General features: G+C 33.5%; 1 protein-coding gene across 9 annotated transcripts in view; it reads right to left on the bottom strand.

Moving 5' to 3' along the window:
* Positions 1-16411, bottom strand: part of LOC110995965 (focal adhesion kinase 1) — a 106827-nt gene that overhangs the window by 14506 nt on the left and 75910 nt on the right. For 4 of the 9 annotated variants that reach the window (XM_045632521.1, XM_045632519.1, XM_045632518.1 and 1 more), the window contains 5 exons: positions 8627-8721; positions 2468-2652; positions 1661-1816; positions 945-1024; positions 28-184 (listed from right to left, as the gene is read on the bottom strand). In XM_045632521.1, coding sequence (XP_045488477.1) covers positions 28-184; positions 945-1024; positions 1661-1816; positions 2468-2652; positions 8627-8672 — 624 coding nt within the window. In that variant the 5' untranslated portion in view covers positions 8673-8721. Of the gene's footprint in view, positions 1-27; positions 185-944; positions 1025-1660; positions 1817-2467; positions 2653-8626; positions 8722-13356; positions 13912-16411 lie in introns of those variants that run through there. The other 5 variants (XM_045632516.1, XM_045632517.1, XM_045632515.1 and 2 more) reach the window with 5 other exon arrangements.

The raw sequence follows: 16411 nt of genomic DNA on the forward strand, positions 1-16411 counted from the left end.
AATGTTGGAAAAACTAACTATAATTACCTTTTTAAACTGTTGTTGGATAGCTTTCTTCAGCACTTTGGGTTTAATCGCATCTAACACAGACTTAGGCAGGAATCGGTTTAGACCAAACTCTTTCTCCAGATATTCAATATTCGATTTCTTGTCCAACGATATTTGCATATCTTTGCAGTAATATCTGAAAAAAAACGATATTTTTATAGAGTAATCTCTAATCGGATAAAAATCATACAACCACACAAACAATTGCTTTAAAATTTAACCTCGACTATTGACTTTTTTTAATTTTATTAAAGTTCCTACAGCTCTCATTAAACAATATTCAAACAAATATATTATACACAAAAACCAAAAACGGAATACACCTTTAAAAATAAACTACAGTTTAACCTATTTATACAAAAAATATAACAAAGTATAAACTAATACTACATTCTAAATTATAAGTTCTAAGATTCATTGATCATTATAATAAATATTGAATATAAAGGAAGAATAACAAAGTCATTAATAAAAAATAACAGGGTTTTATTTTAATAAGTTTTTTGCCACGTTAAATATATATATTTGCTATAATATCGTTAATTATATCTTTAATTTAATTAATTAATAAAAAAAATAAAAAATTTAATTAAATGAATTTAATCATATTGCAAAAAGAAAGTTACTTGGTGAGAGACGGTAACTAACACCAATTGGGTATGAGAGAGACCCTTTTCTATATCGGGTTTACTGGTTTTATGGAGTTTCCAAGTAAGACGGACGCATGGGTATGGCTGGGTTATGTTATATTACGATGCGTTACCGGTTTTGTTTGTAAATTATGTTAGGTAAAACTTGAACACTCACTTATAAAAGAAGAAAAATATAATATATAATAATTAATAAGATGTGCTCGAGTTATATTAGACTGTACATATATAAAAAGGTCCACTCACTTGATCTCCAAACAGCATATCTGAATCGCCAAATCTTGATCGACCATCGGATGATTTGCGTTGAGGTAGTCATGTCTGACCTGAAATTTATAGAACAAATAATGAAAAAATATATTTAACATATACATAACATATGATATGTCAACTACACTAAGCTGGACGCTAGTGAGCCACATAAAAAAAATTTAGAGTATAGCACATGTCACATGATTTTTTTTTAATTTATCCCTAATGGGAAAGGCAAAGTACTTTAGTCCATACAGCCAAGTCTTATTTTTGATAATAATTGGAAATGTCACGTGATATTTATTAGTGACAACTTACTTTTTATTGAAGAAGGAAACAATCACAAATACAGGATTCATAAAAAAAATACAATTAGAGAACTGTTCTTAGCAACATGCTTGTGTTTTTCTATTGTAAGTGTTGTGTTTTCTACAAACGTAGAATAAGGCGAAAAAAAATTTGATTTATTTAAAATTTTGTTACGCCAAAGAAGTATAACTTCTGTACATTAGTAGACACGTTTTTTTATAGAACTTCTCCTGCTTCTGACGCCCGCCCATGGACAGTCTAATGCCAGAGGGCTCGCGAGTGCAACATGACGGCTTTATAATGCTATAAAAAACAGAAGATTGCGTCCGAAAAGAAACCATTTTGTAGCCCAATTTCTACGTGTCCTTCACCACCATTCCTCATACCTTCACCAAATTTACCTGGTCATAATAATAGTGAAAGGTGACTCGATCCGAGTCACACAGGTCTCTCAAGTTAGCCGGTAGGTATCGAACCCGCAACTCCAATCGCCACTCGCTGGCCGGCCATACCGTTAATAACTCTGACACTGGCGTGTCTTGATGAATCCATCTGATCTGAAATTTTAAAATATTGCATTAATTACACAATATGAAAAATATTACTAATTACGTTTAATATGAAAAAATCTTACTTAACACATAATAAAGTACAGTAAACATATACACTTTTTTGTATTTTTCAGGTTCGAATTGATTGACGTGGAATAGATGATCTTATGTTCCAAAATAAACTTCAAGTTCTTAACACCATGGGCCTAATGAGGAGATTGAAGTGAATAAAACCATTTGAATTAGTTTAAAATATATATTTAATAGTACTGTCAAGACATAGTAATGTCTTATATTCTTGTCTATGTTTCCTTAGTTGTATTTTGTTGAATTATATTTGATTTTTTTTTTGTTTGTTCAATGTCACTCCAAACTATGGGTCCACTGAAACACAGTGTCCAAAGTGTTTTTGGTGACAGTAACTTAGAGCCGCTTAGATACAAAAAATAAGAAAAAATAGTATAATTTACTTTTCTTAAAAAATATATAGGTATATGTAATAAATAAAGTTTACTTTATTCTTTGCAAGAAATAAAATGTCGGCTTTTTAATTTATTTTATTAACTTAGAGTTGGGAAAATGAGTTTCTTTTATACGTGTGAGCTTTAACTAAATAAAGCTTTTTTTCTAACTTTCCATATATAGAATCGGATTTACCTTTCCCGTAGTCAAGCGACGCGCTCGCAATGCAAAACACGACGCATACACACGTTCACCCGCTGCTAGTCTTGCTGCAAGACATCTCAGCACTGATCGTACATCTTCATCATTCGAGGCCCGGACTACGTTGAAGCCTCCATTTGGAAGGTGGACCTTTAGGGTAGTGGGATCTGGAGCTGCGCCTGTAAAAAAAGCAAAATGTAGTTAGTTAAAGTCAGTAATACATATGTTTTTCCCTCACGGGGAGAACTGGGGTAGGCTGACTAACTATCAAACACTAACAAAAGCAGGCCCGGCCGAGTATTTGATTACGTCACAGGTTTGAGGTTATGTAACGTAGTGAAAACTTAAATGTGATTTGGGGCTTATTGACTTGTATATATGTTTGACCACCTGGTATTTTGAAATTATACACAAATTGTTGTTAAAATAAGTAAAATAAAATAAAAAAATAAAAAAGCCTTTTTATTTCCTACAAATATAACTTTTTACATTGGCCCATCTCCAAACGCTTACTTATCTAATTAAAATTAATACCATCTTATTTTTATTTATTTTCTATATTATTTGCCTATAACTATTTTTATTTATTGTTATTTATATACTACTTATATAATATTTGCTACTATATATATCATATTTACTACTAGATAATATTTACTATTACATTATTTTATTGTATTATTAGCTGGCTTGGTTAGATTTTAGTATACTTAAATAATATAATTTGTAGGAACCCCATTATTGGGTGAAGGCCTCCTCCAAAGATGCCCATTTGTATCTGTCCTGTGCAGTCTGTTTCCAGTTTGGGCTGGCTACTTTTTTGATCTCATCATCCCAACGAGTATGTGGTCTTCCTAGATTTCTTTTACCTTGAGGTCCATTCCAAAAGGTCACTTCTGTGGTCCATCTTCGGTCTTTAAGCCTCGCGACATGGCCAGCCCACCTCCATTTAAGTTTTTGTTGAAAATTGTTGTTACAGGACATTTATGATATTCATAGATTTGTGTTCATAATTTCCACAAAAAAATCAGTATAGACTCCTGAAAAGAAGTCATTATAGACCATAGACACCCATTTTAGTTGCCAGCCTTTGAGGGATACTCTTTGTTTAAACAATTAGAGATATCTCCTAGGGAAGACGAAAGAGGAAAGGAGAAGACAAGAGGAGAGATTCAACAGTTGGCAAAAGAAAATGTCCTGTGAAGCGGATCGTGGAACATTTCAAGGCAACAAAGTGGTGCTGATGAAATGTTTAATCAATACTCTCGTACGCTGTTACGAGATCAACCCAAACAAGTCTTCAGAACACTCTCAAAAGAACACGTACAAAATATAGTCTGCAAGAATCCTTAAAAAATAATAAGTGTCTCGTGATTTATTGAGGATTTATTTCATATCATTTCATTCGTTTCGTTTTCCATTAAAAAAGTATTTTATTTTATTTTTATTTTTTGTACTCCTACAGCTAACACAAACTACATATAATATCAAACAAATACACCGAGAACATAGCCACAGATGGAATACATGATATGTTATAACTAAAAAGATTTACAAAAATGAACAAACAAACAATATGTATGAAATTATTTTTAAGCATACCCATTTCAGTTCGATAATAATTGAACGCTTAGCGCCCCACAATCTCAGATTGAAAACAATGTGAGATCAGACCGTGACTGTCGATCGATCTTCTATCTGCATCCCAATAAGCAAACCATAGTAGATAATCCATTTTGGTGACGAATAGAATGCAATCTCTTCGCTCTTTGTACTCATATTTGATAATCAATATAATCCAAATAAAGTAAATAGAACCGTACAAATAATATTAAAATATACAGGTCTATGTTTAAAACTAATATAAGTTAAATCTTAAGAGCGGATATTGGCACACTTGAACTGTTATTTCCATACAAAGGTATATCCACATACATCGATCCGATCTACCATGAATAGCTTGTATCGACAGATGGCTATTACAATCCGTCGAGGTTATTGGCACACTTTGATCAATATTTGGATAGAAGATGTCTGTCTCAGATGGTCAAAAATGGAAAGGTTATTGGGTTTGGGCGCTAGCGGTTACTCTGAATCTCACTTAATTAAAAAAAACTTTAAGTTCCTATGTACAAAAATACAAAACATACCAGAATCTCCTATTCTTATGCAAAAGGAACAGAAATCGCAGGACAGTTTAAAATATTATATCGAATCCTGACAGACGACATAAAATTCATAATTTAGGGCCCAATAAAATTGTTTTCAACGTAGCTATTGTCAACGTAGGCCTGACGAATATAAATGATTATATTAATATAATTTGCATGCCGACATTCTCGGAATCTTAATAAAAACGACATCCGTCTAAAGGGAATCGAAGGCATGCCATTTTTAACCGACTAAAGAGTTGAGAATACGCGTTCATTATATTAAGTTTTTTAAGAGTGTGTTTCTAGCGGCTTCAACGTTCGACTCTCATCTCTGAGATCGATCGATCCCTAGCTGTGCACCAATGGACTTTCTGTCCATGTGCGCATTGAACATTCGCTCGAACGGTGAAGGAAAACATCGTGAGGAAACTGGGTTGTTGACGGCGTGCGTCAGGCAAGTGGCTGATCACCTAAATATTAAACCCAAAATAACATTTTTAATACAGTTGCTCAAAAGGTGGCGTATTGCAGGGACGTCTAGCGTTCGGGATAAAGGCTATTACACACTCGGCCTCGTCTCGGGCAGGCAGTCGTCGGAACTCTTTGCAATGGCAGGCATTCCGCACTTGTAATGAAATATACTACAATATTCATAAAGTACATTTATGAACGTCAACAGATAAGATGCTAAATTAATTGTAAATTTACATTTACTTCCAGTTCCCAAGTCAAGGGCCTAGAGCGGGCAAGAAGAACTGGCAAAAGAACTTTCCGCCACTCTTTTTAATCGCCAAGTTTTGACTCAAACAAATTGTATGAACTGGAATATTATATGTATCATAAAATTTATAAAAAGCTTTATTAAATAATTTACATTTTGCTAATTAGATCGACAAATGAACAAATAAACAGATACCGGAATCTCAGAAAATTGTTGCGCGACAGTTTTTTTTTTACAATAAACTTTTATATAGACATTTTTTTACTTATTAGCTAATTCTTGTGATTAATAAATCTATTTTTTTCTTTCTTGCCTGCTAAGCCTAGACGAACCTACGAACTTAATCTATAATTTAACCACTAAGCCACAAAGGCGGAAACTGAGCTATCGTTAGTAAAAAGGACAATGTTAATGGTTCAAAGAAGCGTGATGCGTTCTCCATATTGGGAAAACAATTAAATATTTATTAAATTGATTGGAACAGGTGTCGCGTAATATTTAAATGACTCCTTATTCGTAAAGGTTTTTTCCGTTCTAGGAATTAACAGAATCGTTTCCTTTAAAGTGAAAATATCCTTAAAAAAAACAAACCGGTATGTCTAAAAAATTCAGATACCTCAAGGATCAAACTTAGTGGAAAGTATATTCCTACCCTAAAATTCACCCACACATCTACTTGTTTGTATATGTAAAGTACCTGAATCCGAGAGTTGTAGTTGTAAATTTCGTATTTTGTTTTATTGTAAATGGTTAGGTTAGGTTAGTATTGTCGCCTAGGAATCTTTAGGAAACTCGTTAAACGTTCCGTTCAGTTGTCTGACGGAACTTTAGCGACTTGATGGAATATCGATCTTTAATTAATTGTCTAGAGATTCAATTAACTCCCTGACTCTCTCTATAGATAATCTGCATATATATAATTAACTTTCTCTATATATAATAGAATCAAGATCGCTAAGTTCTATATTTTAAATAAAATGATCTCTACTAAGCGGAATGAAAGATTTTTTATCAAATGGTTTATAATATTATACCAATCAATAACTTACCGCTATGACATCACCCTTTGTCTAAACAAATTTGAAATTCAATAATTATTTGATTATATAAATAACTCAAACATAATTAATAATCTTAAAAACTTATATCATCTTTAAAAAGTCTGTTTACTGATTGAATACATTTATGATCGCAAAGCCTCCACATAATATTTCATGCATTAAGAACTTCCACTAAGAAAAGCGTTTTATCTACGTATCTTTGCGCCTAAAACAATTGTTTTAATATTTAACGCAGGCTGCAATTTCCCCGTACTAGACTATGTAAAGTTAGTAATTCTTTTTTGGGGAAAGGGATACTCTTCTTTAATAAAATCCCAGAGGCTCTTTTATCTCTGCCTTTTAATAAATTTAAGAAATGTATTAAAGAAAAGCTGTGTAAAAAGGCTTACTATAAAGTTATTGATTATCTAGTTGATAAAAGGGCCTGGGACTAGTGCTGGGCAGGCTGCCTCTAATTAATTTGATATATTTGTTTTAAATATTGTTTGATAAATCATCAAGCTTTTTTAAAAGAGTACCGAGAGTTTTTTACGCCGGCTTTTTCTCTCGGCCTACACCCTCTGTCTTTGCCGATGAGTAGGGATGCCTACAAGTTCGAATTGATTGACGTGGAATAAGTGATACCTAGAAGATCTTATGTTCCAAAATAAACGTATTTTATTTTTATTTTTTTATTTTATAAAATTGAAAGATCCTAATTTTGAATTGTTAAAAAAAAACCGGTTTTATGAGAGCACAACCCGATTTCCGATTAGTGTACTCGAAAAGGCTATTTTATGTTAAGGTTTAAACTCTTTAGATTTATATACATACATATGTACATAGGCCTTAATTACCTAAACGCGCTAGGAGACCGGATCAATAGAGTTGTGCTTATCAAAGCTGTACATTCATGTCACAGACACATACTAGTTATGTATAGCACTGACATACTGTATATATTCAGTAAGGCGTATCATATATGCTTGCATGCGCTCAGTTGCAGCGAAGCGAAGTTGAAAAGATTTAATATCTTTCTGTTCGCGCGATATTGGTTTATTTTAAAACATCATTATTAAACGCGTTTTTTTGAAGACAATATTCAAATCAATTTAAAAGATCACCTAAACTCAAACACGAAATAGTACATTGTCTTTGTTCATATGGTGTTATTAATTTTAGCTATATTGATAATATAGAACATTAAATGTTAAGTAAAAATTTGCGCATGCGGCGTAATTTAAGGGAATTACTGATTTTTTGATAAGCCTTATGACTTGTATAAATTTTACTGACATATCATGTAGTTTTTATTGAATTTTATAAGAATTCCTGATACAAATATACGAAAATTGATTTTACCTAAATATGTATATATTATTTATTAATTTCGTGTTTCTACAGCTAACATAAATTCATAAAAGATCGAATACAATATAAATATATTTAATTAAATAATACTTAAGTCGACTGTGTTGTGTTGTGTAAGGGTATGGACGTGAAGATGTGAAGGCATATGTTCATAATGCAAGCTATTCAGCGGTATTGATTATCTTAATATGTACTCAAACTAAATAGCTTAAACAAGTCGACGCTTAAATAGTGGTCCACATTCCAACCTAACTACAACCAGGAAATTTCTCCAGACAATAGTCTTACCAAAATAAAATTGAATTTATGCATATCAGGAATCGGCCTTTTCATCATGTTTATCTATTTCGTGACAGTCAAAATGAACGATACATTGGCATTTTAAGAGATTAATGTTAATAGTATATAAAGTTCACACTTATTAAACCCACCTCGTTATCTCCCATTGAAAAATCCGGAAACGTATGAAGGACGAAATCTTTCGTTCTGGTTTGAATTTATTTAATGTATTTTTTATATAATGGACAGGAGACTGTAATTTTCTGTGGTTACTCATAAAGTACGTACTCAAGTCCGGCGCCTTTTCAGAAATAATTTTTTTAAGGATCCTAAGTCGAATTACTATTCTGAAATAATTCTATTTGATTCTTGATACTTGATTGCAATGCCGAAAATCAGTGTGTCAAAAATCTTACTGTTTTTAAAATCGGTTAATGGATGGAAGAAGTTTTGTGAGATAAAATATTGAGTACACATATGTACATATATAATTTAAATCTCTGCAATGAAAATAGAAAAAAAAATTTTAAGGTGACCATACAACAAGTTAAGATATAAATATATAGATGACATATTTAAATGGACTCACCGTGTGTATGCGCGGGCGCATGTCGCTTGGGCGAAGCGGGCTGCATCGCGCGCGTTAGCGGGCCGTCGCACCGCCCGCCGCCTTCCGGCTCATGACTGAAAACAGAAAATAAATAATTGTAGTCATTCTTCATACTGGACTATTTTATATATTTGTAAGTAATCTTAACTATAAAAAACACTTAGACAATATATCAAAGTCAAAACATATTACATAAATAAAACATATGAAACAGAAAGCATGAGTACATTTAGTTCGTCTTTCATAATTAGTGTCATAGTAAGCTGAAACTAGAAACATTGCTAATTACCCAGAGAATTTGTGTTCGTATTGAGGCATATGGAACTACTGGGAATATCCTGTCTCATACGGTGGAGAGATTCATAGAGAAATTAACGACACTAAATATCTATCCTTCTATTAAGAATGGAGAGCATATAAGCATATAATTAGTCTTGCAGACTCCATCGTCATTCCAACGAGTATATTAAAATATTACTAATAACTATCAATTATTTGGTACTGATTTAAACTAAGGAACTATCTTTTGTGTATAGTTTCTACAGCTTATGTATTATAATGAAGTTTTGGAAATAAAGGCTATTACTATTATTTCTATATAACATTAAATATATTTATCATTAAATTGTATTTAAAATAAAGCTAAATATATGTTATGATAATTTTGTTATACGGTACCAAACCAATCCCTAAACAATCGTGTCCTTTAGCAAATAAATAAAGGTGATAAAATATTATAAACAGATTTGACATATAAAACAAATCGATACAACCAAAAATATCACAATCATGCTGGAAAAATACAAGGTTTTTCATACATATTTAACAAATACATTTTCGTAAAGGAAACACAAAGGAAAGATTTCGTTCAGGTTCTATACAATTCGAAGAAAAACCCTCATTTTACGAGTTCAAATATATTGTTGAAAATCAATCGGGCCGAACACAATAATTCTCAACATAACAAGCTGTGTTTTGTTCCTATTGTAACGAATTTTCGTAAGAAATTGTGTATGAAGTACCCATTATAGGACACTCTGACTGTATTTTATGAAAGCAGGACTGGTGTCCTACAAGGTTCAATAGTTGGACCAAAACCATTGTGTTGACCAAAACAACACTCCTGTACGTGTTAACTCACTTAAATACTAAATTAATTTGTGGACAGAACCACGTAACTGCTCCACAATTTTGTCATTACTTGTCACTAACACACACTTAATTCTAGTATTGTCTATGAAATTCTATTTTTGTAGGCGGCATTTTAAATATATTGTATTATTTCCAAAATTTATATAATGTGGTTCCTGAACTATAAATTTTCTTTAGGACTAGATCGAAACTTGCTACATTAACTGTTTAATCTTCATATAAGCGTCAAATGTGTATGAATATTCAGACGCTATGCAGATTTTTATCAAGTTCATAAAACCAACGCCTTTATCATTCCATCCTTTCTAATATTTCGGCCCTTTTACTATAAAATAAATAAATCAGTGAAACTACAACGCTTCTCCTTCATGATCATGCCAATCAAGCCAAAAAGATGAACAGCCTCCAGTGCCTTATATATCCGATACATGATGTTATCCTGCACCGTTAGAGCGAATGTTAAACGTGCGCACATACAACGAAAGTCCACTGACACACAGCCGGGGATCGAACCTGCGACTTGAGGAATGAGAGTCGTGCTAAAGCAACTATGGGCGTAGGGTATGAATTAAATGTCTGTAAGCTTGATATGAACCTGCACTTAATATACATTTTCTTTAAATTACGCAACAACGCATCGTTTTCCTTTCAAAACACAAAGTTCACAGTCCGATAGTTAGCAAAAGGTAGTCCAACGCCATTTTGAAAACATTGTACAGCAAGGGTTACCACTTGTAAAAAAATATTTAATATAGGCAATTTTAAATTTGTTCTGTCTTGGGTGAACGTCAATTTTGACGATTAGTAAGACAAATTTAATTCTGTGCCAATAAAAAAAATACAATGCCGGAAATCAACTCCACGTTCAGGTGGTCCCTGAAGGTTGAGTTGGTTGTATCTCCATGTTCCGTAGAACCATGTTCCGTTATTAATGAACAGGTTACAACATAACTTGTTTTAAAAATCTTCAGAAATCTCAACACAACTTAGAGGCAACCCTGAACACTGACCATAGACAACGCTTTAATTACCACAGACTGCACGTGAGGGGCGAATGGGGTGTCACTAACCCACCCACGCATCGATTTGTTGCACGCTTGCCAACATAGCGATTGTGAGAGTTCGGAGGGAAAATACTTTCTTTATGTTTTAACATACACAACGTTGGCTAATTATATGTATAATTTAAATAAAATCAATAGCTATCTACGACCTTCAAAGATCGGGACCCGCTAAAATGGGTATTCATGGGCTACGATGACTAACTCTACCGCTTTACCAGACTAACACGCCTATAGTCTGTCTCACGTTCTGTCCCACTCTAACGCGTATTTGCCGCACCATATAACGTTAGGTTTTTATTTTCGTTACGAAATTTCTTGATTCGGTCGCCGCGATAAAATCTATGCAAATCTTAAAAAATAGAAATAATATTCTTAAATCAAAGAATTGTTACTATAAAAAAATCGTATTCTGATTAAATATTGAACTTAGTCATATTTTGACTTAACGTTGGTAACACTGTCCATGTATAATACAACTGGACGCCTTCATTGCTTTTAACTGTTTCGCATACAAATTATGTGATGACTGAAAATCAATAGCATTTTTCACGCTTCGCGGCCGTTGCACTGAGTCTGGAATTGTTAAATTTTTACGATCTGAATGAAAAATATTAGGAACTTACACAGCAGCTTCGGCCTAGCCAGCCGATTCGTAGATTCGATGTCCGGCTGTGCACCAATGGACTTTCTATTTGCGTATTTAGCATTCGTTCGGTGAAGGAAAACATCGTGAGAAAACCGGCTTCCTTAAACCCAAGTCGACGTGCCTATTAGATTGACAAATGATCAAAGCCAAAGTCAAAAATCATTTATTCATGTAGGTAACATAATGTACACTTATGATCGACAAAAAAGAAATATACATTAAATGGTTCTAATTTTACATTTAATGGCAGTTCTCAAATCAAGGGCGTAGAACGAAAGAGAAGAACTGGCAATAAACTGGCAATAAATCATCAAACGGATACAGAAATCTGAGGCCCAGAAGAACTTCTACTTTGTTTAAGATTTCTATGTTCTTTTAATAGGTATTCTTTTATTCCTGCCGGACACGCCGTATTTTAGTCAAAAGAATGCGTTGTTTAGACTTTAGACTACCGTATACCAAAAAATTATTGGATTTACATACCAGTTATTTATGTACCAGTGCAGCAGTGAACTTGGGTTTGAAAGGTTAAGACAACACAACCAAAAAACTAAGTACAAAACATAATATAAAAATCTATAAATCTTAAAATAAAAATTAAAGTTATCAACAAAATATACAAACCAATTATGAAATAACACGGCCATTAATTAGCGCATGAAATTATCTTTAACGTGACAAAACTTAAAGCTTTTATAACGTAATCAACAACATTTCTGCCTCTAAGGCTGTTTATCCATGATGGAGAAGAATAAAATTTATATTCTAACAAAAAAAAGTAAGTATTTTAGTCTATTAAATAAATAATGACTATTTAAGTAAATATAATAGCTTTGTTTTATTGTCATCAGGATATTCATAATTTAAACAATAATTAATACATCAATACAAATGTGTTAAAATAACACATTTACACTTTACAGAAACCTATCTCAATCTATTTTTTGACCATCTGAGATAGACACCTTAATAGTGATATAAGTGTGCCAATAACCAATCGACGGATTGTAATAGCCATCTGCCGATACAAGCTATCCATGGTAGGTTGGATCGGTGTATAGACCTTTGTATAAAAATGACAGTTTAACTGTGCCAATATCCTATCTTATGATTTTAGCTTACGCCAGATTTTAAAATAATTATAAAGCTATTTAATATGTTTTAAACAAAGACATGTATATTTTAATATTATTCGTACGGTTTTATTTACTTTATTTGGTTTTTATTGATTATCAAATATTAGTGTAAAAAGCGAAGAGATTGCATTATATCCGTCGCCAAAAATGGATAGTCTTTGTAGGGTTTGGTTATTGGGATGCATATACAGATTGATCGACTGACACGGTCTGATCTCAGATTGTTTTCAATCTGCAACGTCATGGATGAGAGCAATACTGCTATATTACCATCAAAAAATATTGTTTGTAATAAGGCCGTATATTAAAACCATCGTGTTCACAGAGCTTTAAACTTTCCACACTACATCCAATGTGGGCGCGGGAAACGTGGGCGAAACCTTGATTAAAGAATGTCGACTGTCAAAACTGCTTATTAGCTGATAATCTGTTTTAATGGAAGACACAGACTCAGACAGATGGACTGGTTATTTCTGAAATCTATCTATCTATATCTGAAATGACGTGGAACGAATCAAAATATTTTTTTAAACTGTAATTTAAAAAATAATTCTTTAAAATGTAACATCGCTTATTGTTTTGTTTTGATAGATTAATTAAATACAAAAGAAAAATTACAATCGTAATAAGGCACGCAAACAAAACGACCTTCATCACGAATGTTTATGAAACTTTCGATTTGAGTGTTAACATAAAAAGTTTTTATAATACCTTTTAGACCGGACTCTAGTGTATCTCCACGTGTTACTGCTGTAATGTCCAGAACTGGATTGGCACAATAGCAGCTGAAGACTGTTGGGTCTTGGCTCCTTTTTTTTCTTACATCGTAACTTCACTTCCGCTTTTTTAATTTCCGGTTCATTTTCCAAATTCAAATGCTCCAATCTCTCCTTTATAAACCTCGATCGGATCAAGTCAGGCGTGACATCGACGCGGTGTTTTCGAATTTCGATCGGGGACAAAGGAGGTTTTCGAGGTTCGAAAACTACTTTTGAGTATTCATTGCTTCTCCGCCATAGACGCGGTGACAGCGGCCAGAATCGCCCGCTGGGCAACGATTCCATCACCATTTTTATCACATTCGATTTTTAAACGACTTTATCGATCACACTGTAAGCACTACGAAATTGCCAGTATTTAAAAATTTGTTCTAATATTTTCAACGTTCCTATTTCAAAAAGTTCCGATGACAATTGTTATTAATTATTCAATTAGCAACGTCCGTCTCTTAAAGAAGCGTAGCATAGACTAAGGAATTTGTTGTTGATACTTGAGTAATCAATCGACACCTACCGATTCTCATTAAGACGGGCATAGATGACACAGACATTGCTTAGTATTGCACTGATAAGACGAAGCTTTATCTACGCAAAAACGAATAAAAATAATTAGGGTCATTCCCAGTTTCCTTGTAAAATGCGTCATATAAATGGGAAGTGCATTTTTCCTCAAAAATTTGTTCCTTTTGTCTACATAGATGAGTCATGATTTCTTTTCAACTTAAGTAATAATATGGATGGATTAAGATATTTCAACCGCATGTATCGAGGACGTCATATAACATACTATGTTGTAAGCGTCTAATGCTACCCGTGTCGTCAGCAGCTCGGTACAAAACTATATAGACAATGACACAGACAACAACTATGACGTCATGTTTGCAACAGATAAAAAACGGAGTTTCTCCGCACACAGACTCGGCTATCATATGCCGACAGCAAATTGTAATCAAATTTCGGTCCTACAATGCGAGGCGATGGGAACTTGGAACAACTGATCGTGGTTACCACAGAAGACGAAAGATCAAGTGGCCGTTCACCAACCAGGTGAAGCGATCAAGTTAAAGACAATTGTACCAATTTAATATAAATGATGCTCTATATTAATTAGACAATTAAGCTTAGACATTTTATAATTTAAGCTTAGAAGTTATTTCTAGGAACTAGAAGAAACTAACCATGGTTGGCAAACGATCACGTGGCCGTCCACCAACCATCAATTGATCCATCGTCCTAAACTGTACTCATCAGGTGCTGGACAGAAACCAGTGGAAGCAGATTGTTCCCTCCAGATGTTACCTTCCTGACCACGACGCTCAGACATCTGTCGGTAAATGTCTGAGCGTAAAGAGAGACCTATAGGATGTAAGAATTAAATACGCACTACAGTTCTCTTTCCGCATCTCACCAACTTGCATTATAAATACATTTCCAAACAAAAGATTTTTCCGTCATGATTATACTTATATCAATTACGCAACATAATGACGCAGTATTACTTTTCCTAACCTATTTTCCTATCAATATTTCATTATTTTCCTTGTAATGGTGACGAAATCTGAATAAGATATCAACACCACAATAGTTATGTAAATAATGCTAATGCTAAACGTTAATAAGTGTACATGATCTTATTATATCTTTAAACGAGCAATTCTTGTATATATATATAATTGGAATCTCGGAATCGGCTCCAACGATTTTCATGAAATCTAGTATACGGGGGGGTTTCGGGGGCGATAAATCGATCTAGCTAGGAATCATTTCTAGAAAATGTCATTTTATGTCAGAGATTGTCTTTCATAACATACCATATAATTATATAATTGTGTTAGAAAACTAAACATATTCTAAAGAGGCGGCAGAAGCTTGCCAGAACAGTAGTGTAGTTATAGCTCCATCATATGTCAGTCTTAGAGAATTATTAACCCAATTAAAAAAAAAACTATAATTTATTGGTAGAACATTCAAGGTTTCAATTCGTATCAGAATTCTAAGCTTGTTCTAAATGCCCAAAATAAGAAAGTTATGCCATGCCATGGCCAATCATTGCATCCCACTCATAAATATCTTTAGGACAATTACGTAGGCATTGTGTAGGAATAAGGAATTGGAGTAGAGGATTAATAGCTATGGTCTGCGGTTCCATCCAGTTCATTAATTCACTTGTGTCTCAGTGTGGTATATAATATAGCAAGACACACAGGTATAAGGTGGACTTTAAAGACTTAAAAGACCGAGGGGAAGAAGGAGAAAATGTCATTTTAAAAACGGCGGATAGTAGAAATAGAAGCGGTAGCAGAAAGTCAATAGAGAAAGAAAGCAGAGCAACGTTGTGTCTCCAGCTGATTTCGATTGCCCCCCTTAACAATAAAATCGCCCCCTTGCCCCACCTTGGGAATCACTGGATGAAACAATCGATCCGTATAAATATCTAAGCAACAATTATGTAAATTTCATTTAAAGGAACTCATTATCCAAAACAGTTTCGCAGATCGAAACGTCGAAACGATAGTAAATTGGTACGTGCATTGAATGCGCGGGCGCATGCTAAGTGTTTTGCGAGGAAATCTGGCAGGATATGATAAATAAAATAAATAAGTTGGTGGCGCTACAAAGTTTTTGGGTCTGGGAATCAGATTTCTGTATCTATTTTATGATCATTGTCAATGTAGGCAAGTAGGTGATTGGCCACCTGGGCCTGACACGCTGTCGACTTTTTGGTCAAAGCAAGGCGTTTACCTAGATGTTGTCCTAAACCATTTGAACGATTGTTAAATGTGCACATAGAAAGAAATTTCACTAGTGCACAAACAGGGATCGAACCCACCATCTCATAGATCAGTCGCACGCTAAAACCACTAGACCAACACTGCTCGCAGGATGATATTATCACTTATCATATCGAACACACAATATTTTTATAAATAATCTCTAATCTCAAAATAATCTCTCTCTTAATTCAATTTTTTTTATGCAGTTTTATT

Source organism: Pieris rapae, chromosome 20, assembly GCF_905147795.1.
Source record: "Pieris rapae chromosome 20, ilPieRapa1.1, whole genome shotgun sequence".
NCBI classification, from domain to species: Eukaryota; Metazoa; Arthropoda; class Insecta; order Lepidoptera; family Pieridae; genus Pieris; species Pieris rapae.